The following is a 16722-nucleotide window of genomic DNA, read 5'->3' as shown; positions in this document are numbered from 1 at the left end:
TGTAATGTTCATTTTGTTAATGTTTTATCAAACTTTCAATTTTGTTCATTTAATCTGTACATATACTCAAATCTAGCAGTAGCGAAGCATTGCCGGGTCTACTAGTGCATAATATAAGTAGACGACACTTGCATAGCTCAGTTATTTCATCAATAGTCAGCTCTTAGCAAAATATAGTTATTTTGTTATTAGTTGTTAATAGTCATTCGTTCATTTATAATGAATAACTGTAAACAACTACTTTACTTTACATACTTAGTTCATAACAAAGGTATGAAGTAAGATTAATGTCTTAGAAGTGTTTCTGTAATGTGATTCTTAATATATAAAACAAAGAATGAATGCACTTGCATCTGTCATAAACTTGTTAATTTACAAAAAATAATTGTATGGGTGAAATTCACGGGTTAATTTGTTATATTTATGAGCCAAATCCTATCAGTGATACCAAAGTAAGATGATGTTGCTGTTCATTGCGAGAAGAATCAACAAATGTTCCTGATGAAGAATGTAAGCGGCCAGCTGCCAGTGTTAACAGAGGATGTGAATGAAAAAGTTGATAAAAAATTTAAGAAAACTGGCGGTTCATCATGGGAAAATTGTGTTTGATGTTCGCAATCTTTGATGTATGAAGTTTTGTCTGAAAAATTGAGTTATAAAAAATTTCATTAAGGATGAGTACTGAAGATGTTAACCGACACACAGAAGGGAAAATGTCTAGTTGCAGCGGGTAAATTTTTGTGGCGTTACGAAAATGAATTGTTTGATCGCATTATTACCAGAGATGAAGCTGGGTTTCTTATTCGAACACGTAGATAAAGCATCGGTCAATCCACCGACAACAATGTTTGTCGTCTCCTAGAGCAAGAAGTTCAAAAATGAACATTTCAGTAAAGATGCTTACGGCTACTATTTTTTGGGGACAAAAAGGTTATGGCTTGTTAAATTTGGTGATCGCAGAACTACTCTGAATGTCGACACTTATTGCAAAACATTAAAAAGTTTTTAGAAAAACTATAAAGAACAAATACGGGATATTATCCCATGTTTTTTTTTTTATTTTGCATGACAATGCTCGGCCATACATGATAATTAGATGGTGAGGCGATTGGAAAATCTTCAGTCATCCTCCTACAGCTCTGACACTTGGCTCCCAGAAATAATTTTCTTTTTCTTCACCTTAAACAGTGGATTGCATCTCAAAGGTTTGATTATGACTGTGAATTAAAAAATCATTACTCTGCGGTTTAAGTTACCGGTGACAGAATGGAATTCCTTGAAGACAGAATGAAGAAATTAGTGAAAGGCTAAGAAAAATGTGTTGGCAGTTAAAGGCAGCCATGTATAAAAGTAATAAATAAAGGTAGTTTTTATGCGTAATAAAGTTTGTTAATATTTTTCAGTTTTGTTTAATTTTAAAAGATACCTTACTTTAAAAACACATCTCTTGTGTGAATTGTTATTATTTGAATATATAGATTTGATATATATATGTATATTATTTTGTGTTATATTTTATCAAAAAAAAAGGAGAGAGAGAGTAATATTTATTTATAATTTATTTTTTATTGGTATCACCTTATTACTATTATATTTTAAATAATTTTTGTGCTGTTATTATATTAACCTGAAACTTTTTAGGAGTCGTAAGTCCAAGAGATCAAGAAGTAGTTCAAGTAGTCCACCTCCTTCAAAAAAATCTCATCGGTAATTATGTTTTTATATGTATATATATTTTTGTTAAAATATTTATGTTGTGATTTATGACTTAGTAAATTCATTACAAATATTTATTATTAATTTCAAAATGTATGTGATATTTATACATTTGCAAAAATTGTAAAGACTATATGATAAAATTTTTACCTATTATTTTCAAGAACCTTTTTAATTTGTGATTGGTTTTATATATAAAGATAAAATTCTGTATGTATATATATATATATATATATATATACAGAAAGTTATAATACTAGTTAAGTAGGTCTTCTACCTGTTATTAATTGAAACTCTATTAGTATCTATCAAGTTTATATAAATAGCTAGTAAAATTTATTTACTCAGTTTTTTTTTTTTTTACATCACTCTACTGTTAGCAGGACATTCTGTGTTTGTTTTTTTTTTGTAATATTAAACTAAAATACACATTAACTATCTCTTCATGAGGTAAATAGACCTGCTTTTAAAGTTTTTTTTTGTAAACCAGTCAATTTAATGCAAGTACATCTTCTCAAAAGTAAGTTGGTAAACAGGTTACAAACTGATGTGGAATGCCTGAAATAGTTATAATAAATTTCTAAAGATGCCGTTGTAGTCCTATAATATTTTATCAAAAGTCAGTCAATAAATTGTTGCAAAATATGTAGCTCTGTTTAAAGAAAAAGGACTATGCTTGAGGAATGTATGTTGTGGATTTTTATGCAAAAAGACTTCCCGTATTGGATTATCGATAAATAATTGATTTCTGTTTATTGTGTGTAATTATGTCGTGTAAACTATTGCCCACGACTACAACTCAGTAAATTTTGTTAAATATGCTCAAAGGTTTTTGATGAGACCAACCTTTCAATAAGTTTTCTCAACATACATTTTCTTAGTCTTCAGCATAATGTATAATCATATTTAAATTTCCAAGTAGTGGGATGATGGTGGTGCCCAGACGCTGAGGAACACAAAATGAATCTGATGTCTTGTGCTTGTAACACCTCTCTTTGTAACAATGAAGGAGAAAACGTGTTAAATTATTTCACCGGAAAAAGTTGACAGGTGTACCGCTATTAACTTGTATCTAAGTGTAATAAATCGCAGTGAAAATGTTTTCAATTTTTTATGTAAAATATTCAAGGTTGTGCCATCAGCCGATTCGATTTTGCTTACAGTATTTTGGGATTTTTAAAGAAGTACTGTTTGCTTGTTTCTAGAAATGAGGCAATAATAGGAATGCTGCATCGTAATCTAATTACCTGTTGATGCTTCCAACCGCAATTCAAAGAAAACATCTGAGATTACTAACTAGACAAATATCGATCGATCACAGCAATTCCAGTCCTCATTAAACCCAGTTAACTAAGGAAAGAACTGATGAATTAGGTGGCAACTTTCACATCTTTGGTATGCTAAAATCTTACCTGGGTGACATATGAATATGAGATTCATATGCAGGTAAATAAAAATGCAGCTACTCAAAAGATGTATTCTGCATTTTTTCACGGTGTAATCTAATTTTTATGATATTCATAAATTTCTTGCCGAGATGAATATGAAAAAAACGCCTGATGTCTTACTTTTTCAGTGTTTTGCTGAACTTTGGTCTTTCTTTTATTTAAAATTTCATACATTTGTGATTGTTCTGATATTTTATATAACATGTTCAGTTTACTGTATTAAAATGTTAAATTTTTAGCTTATTTGTATTACGAACTTATAAATTATACTGTTATTTTTCCAGAAAACGCTAGTTTTTTGGATTTATTTGATGTATGATGATGTTGAAATTCATTGTATTATTTTTAATGTGAAATAATACAATTTACTACTTCAAAATATTTAACAGACATAGTTCAGTTCTTTGTGCATTTGTTTTTAATGAATAATTTTTTTTTTAATTTTGTAAACTAAAATTTATTAAAATATTTTGGTTAGTTTTGTTGAGCAGTTAGCTGAGAAAATAAAAAGAGCAGGAACTTATTCTGTTTTCACTCCAAAACGGTTTAAAATAGTCAAAAAACAAAGTTTATCGTGAAAACATAAAACTAAGCAAGATTAAAATAGAAGTGATACATTAAATCGGCTGTTAAGACAGCTAGTCCAGAGCTTCAAATTCTAGTCTGTAAATTTTCTTAACCGATATTATCAGTATTATAGATTTGCTCATAACAAAGTACGAAGTACTTTGTTATGAAACAAATCAGCCAAATCAGCACGAAGTACTTTGTTCATAGTAAATGAAACATGTGTTTCTGTAATGTGATTCTTCATATCTAAAACAAAGAACGATTACATTCACCTCTGTTATAAAATACTTTGACTAATTATTTTCTAATCGGATAAAATTTATATTGCATATTTAGGTTATAATTTTACATTTGTGCTCGTCGAAGCGATGAGATCTAAACACAGACAAATTATTAATTGCAACTACCATATAGATTTGAGAATGAGACCTAGGGCTGCCCTTACCACTTTCAGTAGATCCCACCAATGGTTACTGATTCTTTTTAACAGATTCTTTTTTATTTATATTATTTTTTTTAAATTTTACAGATCAAAGAGTAGAAGTCCTAGTAAAAAATCTAGAAGATCACGATCTCCGCATAGTAGTCGTAAGGGATCTCCATCGTCATCAAGATCCAAGAGATCATCTCCATCACGAAGTAGACGCGGTTCACCATCACCTCCGTCATCTTCGAGTCGTAGTAGATATCGCTCTAGATCAAATTCACGGTCACCTCCTTCATCTAGATCAAAACATTCACGTGCGCTCTCACCTTCTACACCTCCTCGCAAGCATAAACATAAACATAAGTACTGAATATAATAAAGTAAGTAGATATTTATCGAATTGTATACATGATATTTTTTTTGATAATGAATTTTATCTATGTTGCGCAACTTATTCTGTATTATAGTATCGATAAACTAACTTACTCAGGAACTACAATGAACATTTTTAACTACTTTTTTTCATATAAAAGTACAGAAAGATTTTCTTGACCGACTGACTTTTATGAAAAATAATAGTGCTAATTTCCATTGAAAAAAAAATTTTATAATAAAAGTTTCATTTTTTTTTAAGTAATGGGAAAGGTGATATAACCAAAGATCATTTTGTTTTTGTCTAATTTATTTATAAGAATATTCTTTGTAAAGCACGGTTTCTGTTTCAGAAATTTACTTGTATTTTTTAATTTTGTTAAGACTTTTTAATATACCACAACATAGACAATTTTTATTAAACATTATTTCCAATGATCTGTAAGAACTTTTTGTATAAATCATTAAAATTGCCAGCACGTGTGTATGGTTTGGTCATTGATATATTTTTGTAATAGTTTTTTGGGAACGTTAATTATTATATGAGTTAATATCATGTATTTATCTTGACTTGTATTAAGAGAAAATAATCTGTACAAGTGAGTTATTTTTCTTCAGTCATTTGATCGGTTTGATGCAGCTGTCCAAGATTACCTATCTAGTGCCAGTCGTTTCATTTCTGTATACCCCCTACAGCCTACATCCCTAACAATTTGTTTTACATATTCCAAACATTGCCTGCCTGCATACTCTTTCCAATCTACCACTCCCTCCAACATCAAAGTGATTATTCCGGGATGCCTTAATATATATGGCCTATAATTCTGTCTCTTCTTTTAACTATATTTTTCCAAATGCTTCTTTCTTCTTCAATTTTCCCTAACACTTGTTCATTTGTCACTTTATCCACCCGTCTGATTTTTAACATTCTCCTGTAGCATTCCATTTCAAAAGCTTCTAATCTTTTTTTTCTCGGGTACTCCGATCGTCCAAGTTTCACTTTCATATAAAGCTATGCTCCAAACGTATACTTCGAAAAATGTTTTCCTGATATTTAAATTAATTTTTGTTGTAAACAAAATTGTATTTCTCATTTTGCCGGTGCTATTCGGCATTTTATATCGTTCCTGCTTCGTCCATCTTTAGTAATTTTACTTCCCAAATAACAGAATTCTTCTACCTGCATAATCTTTTCTCTTCCTATTTTTATATTCAGTGGTCCATCTGCATTATTTCTACGACATTTCATTACTTTTGTTTTCTTCTTGTTTATTTTTATACAGTAGTTCTTGCATAGGACTTCATTCATGCCATTCATTGTTTCTTCTATATCTTTTTTACTCTTGGCTAGAATTATTATATCAGCAAAACGTAACATCTTTATATTTTCACCTTGCACTGTTATTCCAGATCTAAATTGTTCTTTAACATCATTAACTGCTAGTTCTATGTAAAGATTAAAAAGTAACGGGGATAGGAGGACCCCCTTTTTTATTACGACTTCTTTTTATGTCTTCAATTATTACTATTGCAGTTTGATTCCTGTAAATGTTAGCAATTGTTCTTCCATGTGGTTAAATTTTGTAACAAAGTGTGACATCAGAGGCTTAAGATTAAAGGCACAGGGAATTGTCAGGCATAAAAATCAAATAAAAGAAATGAATATCGATTCTCAGTTTGCAAGATATATTTTATAAAAGAATGTTGTTAAATATTGTTAATTATTACAAGGCGTGGGGGGGGGGGGTTGAAATGTAATGTACATTAAATATAACAGGATAACAAAATGTTGCATAGAGCGACAGGTTCTGCCATTTTGTACTTTCATTCCCATACCAGTAACATTACAAAACTCATTAATCAAAGCCAAGCCCTCTCTCATTTTTTACCAGTATCCATTATTACAGAGTAGGGTATGCCTGCTATGTAAACACGTCTCAAACAGTATGCAGTGATTGAATATTTAACTGCAAAACAAGTCATCTAAAAGCCATTTATGATTACGCTACTGTTGATCAAAATACTTGATGATCCTGTTGATTAAAATACTGTGAGTAGGTGGGCAATAAAATTTCACATATCAGAAGTTGGTAAAGCAAATATTCTTGAAGCAGTCAACCGGTTTCTATGACATGAGAAATTGCAAAAGGAGACAGATGAATCGATTCAAAATGACCCTCACATCACACAACAATGCATCACCTTCTCCAGATAGGCATATTGAAAGAACAAATTAGATATATTATTGCACAACTGAGCTGCCATAAAATCTGTTTGCAATGGATGCCTCGCAAATTCACAGAAAAGAACAAATAAAAAATAAAAATGTAATCAGCTTCTGAAACATTATCTTGATGAGCTGGATGACTTCTTTTTCAATATTGTGAGTGTAGATGAAACTAGGTGCATCACTACAACCCAGAAGACAAATGGCGGCAGAGCGTGGAATAACAGCACTACAGTTTATCACAATCAAAAATTCAAAACGCAACCCCCTGCAAAGATTGTTTCATCCTGGGATTCCAAACGCATATAAGTAACTGACTTCCTTAAAACCGGGTCAGCTGTAAATTCTTAAGAGTCTTGTTCAGCAGTCCACAGAGTCGATAATTCTGCTCTTCAATTTCAGAGGAATTAAGTTTTCTTGTAACTTCAGTTACCTCTGTTGTTCCAGTTTCAGGAGAATTCCTTATTTTAGAGGGTTCAGTTGCAGGAAAATTTAGTTTTATTGTGGCCTGAGTTGCAGAAAAAACTAGTTCTGTTGAGGATTCAATTTCTGGAAAATTTTGTTGCGTTGTGGCTTCAGTTCTAGGAAAATTTGTTTTTTTTGTAAATTCATTCTTAAGAAAAATCTTGTGTCGTTGCAGATTCATTTTTAGGAAGGATAGTAGTTTCTGTGTAAAAAATGACCTGTTCTGTTGAAACTTCTAAACAAGGAATGTTTGATGTTTCTTTGCTATAAGACTGCACTGGTTCTGCCCTTTGCTGATAATTCATTGATTCAGTAACAATTTCATATTGTAGAGTACTTAACGATGTCATTATGTCATTTCTAATGTCTTTGAGACTAGTTTAATAATGGTGTAGCATCTGTTTGAGAAATATTTATATTTGTCATAACTTTGGTATCAGACATTGTTGGATTAGAAGTCAATTTAAAGTTATCCATTACTTTTGTTGTGATATCAGTAATAGGAACACTTGATGTATTATCTTGTGTACTAATTCTGATTTCAGGAAAAGTTGTTTCTGCAGTTAGTTGGTTACCAGTTTCTGGTTCTGTAGTACTTGGAGGAAAAACAGGTGTAATAGATTGTTGTAGATCTGTTGCAAATTCTACTGGAAAAAGTGAGCTCGGTTTACACTTCGATGATGGAGTTGTTGGAAGGAACAGTGTTTTCCTACTATTGTATCTTTCCCCTTGAACAGTAGTATTTGTTTTAAACCGTCATTAGTAATTTTTAAATCATCAATATTTATTGTCATTACATTGGTAACAGTTGTCGAGGAAGGAGGTTCACTAGGTTTGTACTGTGATGGAAATGTTGAAATGAATAGTGTTACTCTTCTGTTTTCTCCTTTCCGCTTGATCGGCACTGTCGGTTTTTTCTTGACGTTATAATCGTTTCCTGTTGTTAACACATCAGTTATAATTGTAGGAGGAGGAGGAGATTCTGTGGGTTTGTTTGTCGATGTAATTGTCAGGAATTGTTGAGTTCTTCCTTGTTTGGTTCCGTTCCTGTTAGTTGAAATCTTGAAATTAGCATCTGTTGTCCTACTTGCAGCAGCAGTGATAAAATGAGGAGGAGGGTTTGTTGGCTTATACTTACTTACTGGTGGAATTTTTTTGAATAAATGGGTCTTCTTTCATTTTTTTTTTAATGTTACGTAATGGAGCTATTTTGATTTCTGATGATGATGTTACCGGTTGTGATTCTGATTTTATTGTTGTGTTAAATTGACTTTCACCTGATTTATTTTGTTCTTCATTTGGTACATTGTAGTTTTTTATTATTATAGTTTGCCTTCTTGTGGGTAATGATGGAATGGTGTGGTATTGTGGAAATCCTGTTGAAGTAGTTGAAATTTTATATGGCCTTCCTATTTTTTTCATTTGTTTGTTGTTTAATATTTGAATCTTCAATTTGCCGATCCTTTGATGTAAACAATGATGTACTTATATTATCATTATTTGTCAATAATTGACTATTACATCCATATAGTATAGCGATTGACGGATGTAATTTCCTTCAATTGTTTTGTTTTATTTCATTAATTTTGTTCTGTTTTCTTGTATTGATTTCTACTATTTCAGATGAAGGAACCCATGAATGGTGGTGGTTTTCAAATTGTTGAAATGAAGTATTGCCTTCAATTCCGCTGACTTCATTGAATATACAATCTCCTCTGATAGCTGTAATAAATTTATTTTAATACATTATTAAGTTCAGATGTTTAAAATAAAACAAGTAAAAGCCTATGAAAAATGCTAAATTACAGTTTTATTTGAGAGAGTGAAAACTGACAAGAAATTTTTTCTTTTTACCCTTTCATACACAGTGAATCTTTATTTTTCTGGTATACAAACTGCCTTTATTTACTATTTCAGAATTCTGAGAGGAAAAATCCAATACAGTTTTAATAGTATCTATAAAAAAATGATCATAATTAGTAATTGTTTTCCAATAATAATTAAATATATTCCATTTTTTTTAAATATCTCCAGTTCAGTGCTATTTGAATGATATTTACTAATATTATCATATTATATGTATATATTTTATATAAATACATACATACGTCGTGATGGTTCAGGAGGAAAGGGAAATAATTTTGGAACTTATTCTAGAGCCTGAAATAAGGAAAAAAGTTCATACAAACATGTCCAAATACCATTTATTATCGAGTTATATGACTAGTGAAAAATTTCACCTGGATTTCAGTTTCCCCAGTGAAATAAGATCATACTGAAATTTTTAAGATATAATGGTTAACCTTCTTCCATCACAATGATCCGCGCTTGATTAGCGCTCCACGAAAATATGTAGGTATCAGATTGCCTCTCTTTCTCTTCATAGTCTTATGCTACCTTCTTGTGAAAAAAATTACTAATTACATCGATATGTTGCTGCTAAGATAAGCTGTTTTTGTAAATAGTAAATAAATCCATAATCATCATAGCAATTATAATACACAACTCACTCACACACACAAGCACAATTCTGAGAAAAAAATGATCATATTCTTTCTAGTCTTAATAAAACATTTTACATCATACAAACATCATTCAAATTGTTTAATAAAACTGATTCCTTTGTGAATATAAAACAAAATAATCGACTTAGATGCCATATAAGATGATTTTGTAACAGCGTTTTAAAACTGACGCCATATATTAACCAGTTTCAAGACTAAATGATCTGAAAAGGTTAAATGATGGTTTCTTATGTTTTTCAACCTGAAAAATCAACAAAACAGCGCCCAGAATTGTATCTTCCATATTTTTCATATCTAACTTAAAACAGAAAAATTCAGTGACATAAAACAGTTTTTTTTTTTTTTTTTTTTAGGTTTGAAGTATAATAATTTAGTTAAATGCCTATTAAGTTCATAAATGTTATTATCAAAACTTGTACAGAATTTAATTTTTAGTACAATAAATTTATATCTTTGAAAATTAGGTAGACAGTGCTAACACAGTATGCTTCAAAATTAATTTGAATACTATTCGTTGTTATAAAATAGTGGTTACATCTTAATAATAAACATTAGGCAGTTTAGTTGTTTAGACATAATTTTTATTGTGTATAATTATTTTTGAGAATCAAGTTATAATGTTTATGCATTTGTTGTACTTCAAATAGTGGCTAAATTTTTCCAATTGAATCTGAATGTGCAAAAAGTGAAATTTTGTTTTGAATTCTTTGTTTTTTCTCATCTCTCTTAACTCGAGCACAATATGCTGATATGATTTTTCTATATATTTTTTTGCGATGAAACTGCTCTAGCTGCAGTGGGAGAATACTGATGTGTGATTATTTGGAATGGCAAGTAGTAATAAACTGTATTTTGTAGAATTTTTAATAATCTTCTTGAGAATGATATTCACTTCTCAGTGTTCATGTTTCATCTCAATTTCAACCAGTAGGTGATGAAAGGGAAAACATTTTTCAGTTGGTACAGGTTAGTCTTACAAACCCACCGGGTTGGTCTAGTGGTGAACACGTTTTCCCAAATCAGCTAATTTGGAAGCCGAAAGTTCCAGAGTTCAAGCTCTAGTAAAGTCAGTTATTTTTACACGGATTTGAATGCTAGATCATGGATACCGGTGTTCTTTGGTGGTTGGGTTTCAATTAACCACACATCTCAGGAATGGTCAAACTGAAACTGTACAAGACTACAACACTTCAGTTACACTCATACATATCATCCTCATTCATCCTCTGAAGTATTATCTGAACGGTAATTACCAGAGGCTAAACAGCAAAAAGAAAGAAGAGGTTAGTCCTACAATGAGAACATAAAGAATACTGCACAACTCAACATTCCACAGAGTACAGACAGAAGGACACTACATGCTTGTGGACTGCATCCTTTGATGTTCAGAAAGTTCATTACCAGGGTGACCGTGCCAGACTACTTCAGTTTTTTCAGTGGATTAACAGTAATTACTACCTAATTCCACTCTACTATTTTCAGGCAAATATGCTTTTCAGCATTTTAATAAATGTAGGGTTCAAGTATAGAGATACAAAACAATTGCTAACATTTACAGGAACCAAACTGCAACGTCTTGTCGGTTCCTGTAAATGTTAGCAATTGTTCTTTTATCTCTGTACTTGAACCCTAATTTTTTTTAAATGTTGTACAATTTATTCCAGTTTACGTTATGGAATGCCTTTTCTAGGTCTATAAATGCCAAGTATGTCAGTTTGTTTTTCTTTGATCTTCTTTCTACTATTAATATGAGCGCTAAAATTGCTTCCCTTATCCCTATACTTTTCCTGAAATCAAATCGGTCTTCTCCTAACACTTCTTCCACTCTCCTCTCAATTCTTATGTACAGAATTGTAGTCAACATTTTTTATTCATGAATAGTGCAAAAAATAAAAATTAAAAAAAAAAGTCGCACATGAGCCCAAGACCTCCATGTTCCTGAATCACTGTGCATTCAGTTACTTTTGCTGCGGCTGTAAGTACACTGTAGAAATATACAATGTGAACCATCAAAAATCTTTAAATGGAGTTTATTCCAAAATGGAATCAAGTTGGAAGCTGGCATTTAAGTAAATTTCATAAGAAAGGTACAGATTGTAATGGATACCATAATTTAACTTCTGGAAAATTTTGACATATCTTCTTGTTTATCCCCCAGACCTCAAAAAAACCATCAGTTCAAAAGGTTGTGTACATTTATCTATATATATATATATATATATATATATATATATATATATATATTTTACTCTCTTGTGGACACGATAACTGCTGTAATTTTGCGCCAATCACTTTCCAATTTTTACATAAAATATAACGACCCAAAATCTTGATTTGAGTTTGTTAATAGGCAAAATCAGACTTTGGGGGGGGGGGGGGGTAGCTTTTTCGAAAAAACGAAATTTGCTAAAGTAAAATATCAAATTTGATTAAAGTTCCTACTATTCTTTGGATAAGGACCTAAAACTTATTTAAGTAAAGTTTTTTGATATTACCAACCACCCCAGGGGCTAAACAAAAAAAAACATATCTCACTTAATAGGCACAGTATCAAATCGGTTTAAAGTGGTCATTCGTCCTCTTAACATTACCTAAACATTTGTCTGAAACAATTTTTGATATGACTAACTGTTACGGCAAGGGATTACCAAAATGTTGCTGGAATTGTAAGATGGGGTTTATTGTACGCTAAACATGTGAAACTTTTTTCACATGTAACCATTGTCGTATCGAGTAAATTTTGAAGTTTTTCTTAACTTTCAGGTGGAAATCTTTTTTATCCCCTACTTAGCACCAGTGATCTACCTCCGCCTTCCAGTGTGCCGAAAGGGATTTTTTGAATTTAAAGCAGGAAAAACCCCCACCTACAACCTTGCTAAAGGCATCAATGTATTGCATTGTGCAAGCTAACTGCGTCTGTAAAGTGTTCTCATATGTATGGAAAAGTTGAAATCGCTTAGATTTCATCATATGGATAAATTATGTAATTCAGATGTAAATAACTAATAAATAATGATGATATTACTCGTGGATAAAAAGGCATCAATTTAGTCTTGTATAGTTCAATATAAGAAGATTTTATCTTGAAATGATGGAAAATGATTTTCCGTTTCAAATATTTTACTTCAACATTTGCATAAAGAATTTGATAAAAATAGATTTTTTGAAGCCGCAGTAGCCTGAATAATAGTGAATAGTGATTACTGTTTATATGAAAAAAGATGTGGTAAAGAAGGTAGACATTGATTTTTCTTTATAAACAGTAAACTATTGATTTCATTACTAGAAATAAAATTGTTGAAATAATGTATCAGAAGAGGGTTGAAAATTCATTAAAAATGTTTAGTAAATTGTGCATTTTTTCAGTTGGATGGATTTCTCTTATTTTAAAAAAAATCACTTTTATTACTTGCTTTTCTTTAACTCACAGTGTCTTTTTTTACCCTCAAATCTTGCATCCATTCTTTATTTATTCTTGGGAAGTCCATTCTTTATCGATGAAGCTGGTGTAGCCGAATGGTGTAAGGCGACAGTTGGCTGCATGCAGTCTGTTCTTTATGTTCCTTTGCCCATTGAAGTCTGGTTCTTTTTATGTTTCTGAGTGATCCCTCCTGCTGCCAACAATCTACGAACTGTTGCATCAGAAACACTAGTCCCGTTGGTTCTCAAGTCCCTATTGAAGTCAACAGCTGACAATCTTGGATTAATTCTACTTTATGTTATTAGTAATCGATCGTATGTAGGTGTGGTGTTCTTTTTCCATCCACATTTAACTTTTCTCTTTGGAAAGACTGAACATGTTTCCCTAAACCTTTTCAGGATTTCATTTACAGTACCTAACCCACCACTACACTCACCAGCAATCTGTCTTTGAATCGTGTGTGTGTGTATGTGTGAGTTGGGACAGTGCAACAATTTTTGACTGTTTTCACAAGGTTATATCCATTGTATTAACTGGAAACTCATAAGGGCGCCAAAAACTGATGGACAATGAATTATAAAAACACAAAAACCACTGATTGTGTTTATATGTGAATTAACAACATAACCTGAAACACCAAACAGCAAGCAGTCTGCCACAGAGTAAAAATTCCCTTTGTTCGGATTAATTTGTTCACTACTGCACCTCCTAGTAAAGTTGTGGGCAACTAATATTGACCTAATTATTGTGTTATGAGTGCCATCTTTTGACTTTGCAAAGACTTATTAAACATTACTGCTATTACTAGAATTATCAATGTTATCACAATGTAAAATATAATATTGAATGTCTTTAACTATAGTAAGTTAACTATATTGAGTAATACGAGGGTAAGTCAATTATTATCTGCAATGTAGTTATAGATTGTATTGCAATACAAATAGGAAACTTACATGTATATCATTTTTCAACGTAGTCCCCTTGCACTTCATCGTTGCACAAGCTTACTGATGCCGTCATAAAAGAAGGTTTTCAGTTGACCTGCAAGCCAGGAATGCATCGCTTCTTTCACTGTTTCGTCCGAGATAAATCGAATGCCTCTTTGAGTGGACCAAACAAGCGGTAGTCAGAAGGGGCAAGATTAAGACTATACAGAGGACGAGCCAGTATTTAAAGGTTGAGTATCTGAGCGTTTCAGCAGTGTGGGTGTTGTCATGCAACAACACAACACAACACCTTTCAACAGCAGTCCGTCCTCGGTGTTTGCTTCAAATTGCAGGCTTCAGCTTGGCAGTAAGCATCTCGCTGTAACGCACTGTTTATTGTTGTACCCCTTTCCTCATAATGTTCCAGTACCGGGCCTTGTGAGTCCCAAAAAACCGTAAACATCAGTTTTCCTGCGGACGGTTGGGTCTTTTTTTTGCAGGTGAATTTGGATGTTTCCATTCCATACTCTGCTGTTTACTCTCTGGCTCGTAATGATAGATCCGTGTTTCGTCATCGGTGATGATTCTGTCCAAGATGTCCTGTTCGTTACCGTAGCAATCCAAATGTTTTTGGCAGATGTCCAAGCTCATTTGTTTATGCGACTTTGTGAGTTGTTTTAGGATCCATCTTGCACATACTTTATGAAGCCCAAGTCAGTTGTGGATGATTTCGTAGGCAGAACTGTGACTAATTTGCAGACGATGTGCCACTTCATCCGTAGTTACTCATCTGTCTAAGAAAACTGTGTCACATGCACATTCAATGTTTTCCTCACTTGTGCAACCATTTTGAATTTTTCAATCTGTTGCGTCAACACACTGTTCCTGTACTGTACCGAAAGTCTTCGATGAATTTCAGCTCCTGATACACCTTCCAACCACAAAAAAACGGATCGCTGAACGTAGCTCTTCTTTGGTGCAAACAAAAAGCAGAGCAACCATGGTTGACGGCAGGGCAGCGATAATGGAACTAACGTAACAGCATGAAACCTGCTCAGATGTAACAACAATTAAATCATGCATGCGTCTACGCAACACAACAGTACTACCAACATAAATAAAAATATAACTAAATTGCGAATAATAATTGACTTACCCACGTATGTTTTAAAATTATATAATTTAATATAAACTTACCTTCTGTTCATCTTTCATGGATTGAATTTTCTATTTCAGGTTCTAGTGACTTGTACTTTGTATTGGTGGATCGGCTGGTACCTGACACTGAAGAAGATGCCGGGTCATTGTGTAAAGATCTAGAATTTATATTTTCAGTGAATTTATGAGATTTATAGAATTAGTGACATATATTAATAATTAATTAATTAATTAGCTAATATTTATTTTATGGACTGATAAAAATGTACACTACATTATTGTAAATGAAGTTATATTTTAATAATTTTTTTCTCATAGTACAAGACTTAAAATATATAAGAAATTCATGCTTTATATATATTTATTTTAAATTTAATACGTAATCTTCTTCTTTGATTAATACTCATTAATATAAATGAGTTAACAAAATTTAATTTTGTTAAAGAAAATTATTATCAGTTTTGTATTATCTTCTGAACTGGCATGTATTTTAAGGATGAAGGATGAATTTAGTTTGTTTTTTTTTTAGTAGGATAAATAAAGAACTTTAGTATAGATTATTTTTAAACCGAGCATAAATATAGCTAAGTAGCCCTTCAAGAATAAAGTGTATATACATCTTACAATGTAAGTTTTTTTTTTTTTTCAGTAGCTGTTTAGGCGCTGAACTATTGATTAAGTGTATTGTTAAGATTCACATAGCATAATTTTTTTACCGTTTTATTGCCGAAAAAATCGAATCGTATGCCGACATCATTGACATATGTTCTATGTAACTGTACTTGTAAAAAAAAAAATTAAAATGTCGTAACGATTTTTTTAACTTACAGATTTATCTGCTGTTATTTATTTATGGTGGTTGTTAATAAATTAACTTTTATTGTGTATTAATTGTAATTTTATATTGTATACCAGGTGTGTAAATACGAAACCTGAATTTTCGTATAGAAAATACACGTTGATTGTGTATGAAAACGATAAAAAATATTTTATTCAAAATATTGTCTATCGCTAGCTATATATTTTTCCCATCCCTCTGACAATTTATGAATGCCACGCCAAAAAAATGTTCTTTTGAGACAAACAAGCAATTTTCGTACATTTTCATAAGAAGTGAAGCGCTGCTTAGCAAGTGCGTGTACAATCGATGTAAATAAATAGTAGCTGGATGGAGCCAAGTCTGGTCTGGTGAATGAGCCGCAAGCAAAAGTATTTACCAACCGAATGCCTCATTTGTTCCTTGACCAGTTTTGCTCTGTGTGATGGTGCAGTATCATGAAACAAAATCACTTTGTGTTGCCTTTTTTGATATTCCGGTTGTTTTTCATGCAATGCTTGATTCAAATCAATCATTTGTTGTCTGTAGCATTCAGTATTAATGGTTTCGCCGGGTTTTAGCAGCTCATAATAGATCACACCAACAGTACAGTCAATTTGTATTTTTACTTGAAAATCCTTACCTACCGA

At 31.8% G+C, this 16722-nt stretch overlaps 1 protein-coding gene across 1 annotated transcript in view; it reads left to right on the top strand.

The window, feature by feature from the left end:
* LOC142317403 (U2 snRNP-associated SURP motif-containing protein) overlaps positions 1-16058 on the top strand; it is a 109710-nt gene extending 93652 nt beyond the window's left edge. Inside the window, exons 20-22 of the mRNA XM_075353942.1 lie at positions 1642-1707; positions 4264-4541; positions 15334-16058. Coding sequence (XP_075210057.1) covers positions 1642-1707; positions 4264-4531 — 334 coding nt within the window. The 3' untranslated portion in view covers positions 4532-4541; positions 15334-16058. The remainder of the gene's footprint in view (positions 1-1641; positions 1708-4263; positions 4542-15333) is intronic.
* The last annotated feature ends 664 nt before the right edge of the window (positions 16059-16722 follow it).

Source organism: Lycorma delicatula, chromosome 1 (assembly GCF_047948215.1).
Source record: "Lycorma delicatula isolate Av1 chromosome 1, ASM4794821v1, whole genome shotgun sequence".
Taxonomy (NCBI): Eukaryota; Metazoa; Arthropoda; class Insecta; order Hemiptera; family Fulgoridae; genus Lycorma; species Lycorma delicatula.
The sequence above is the reverse complement of the archived record's forward strand: the minus strand, read 5'-3'. Positions and strand labels throughout refer to the sequence as shown.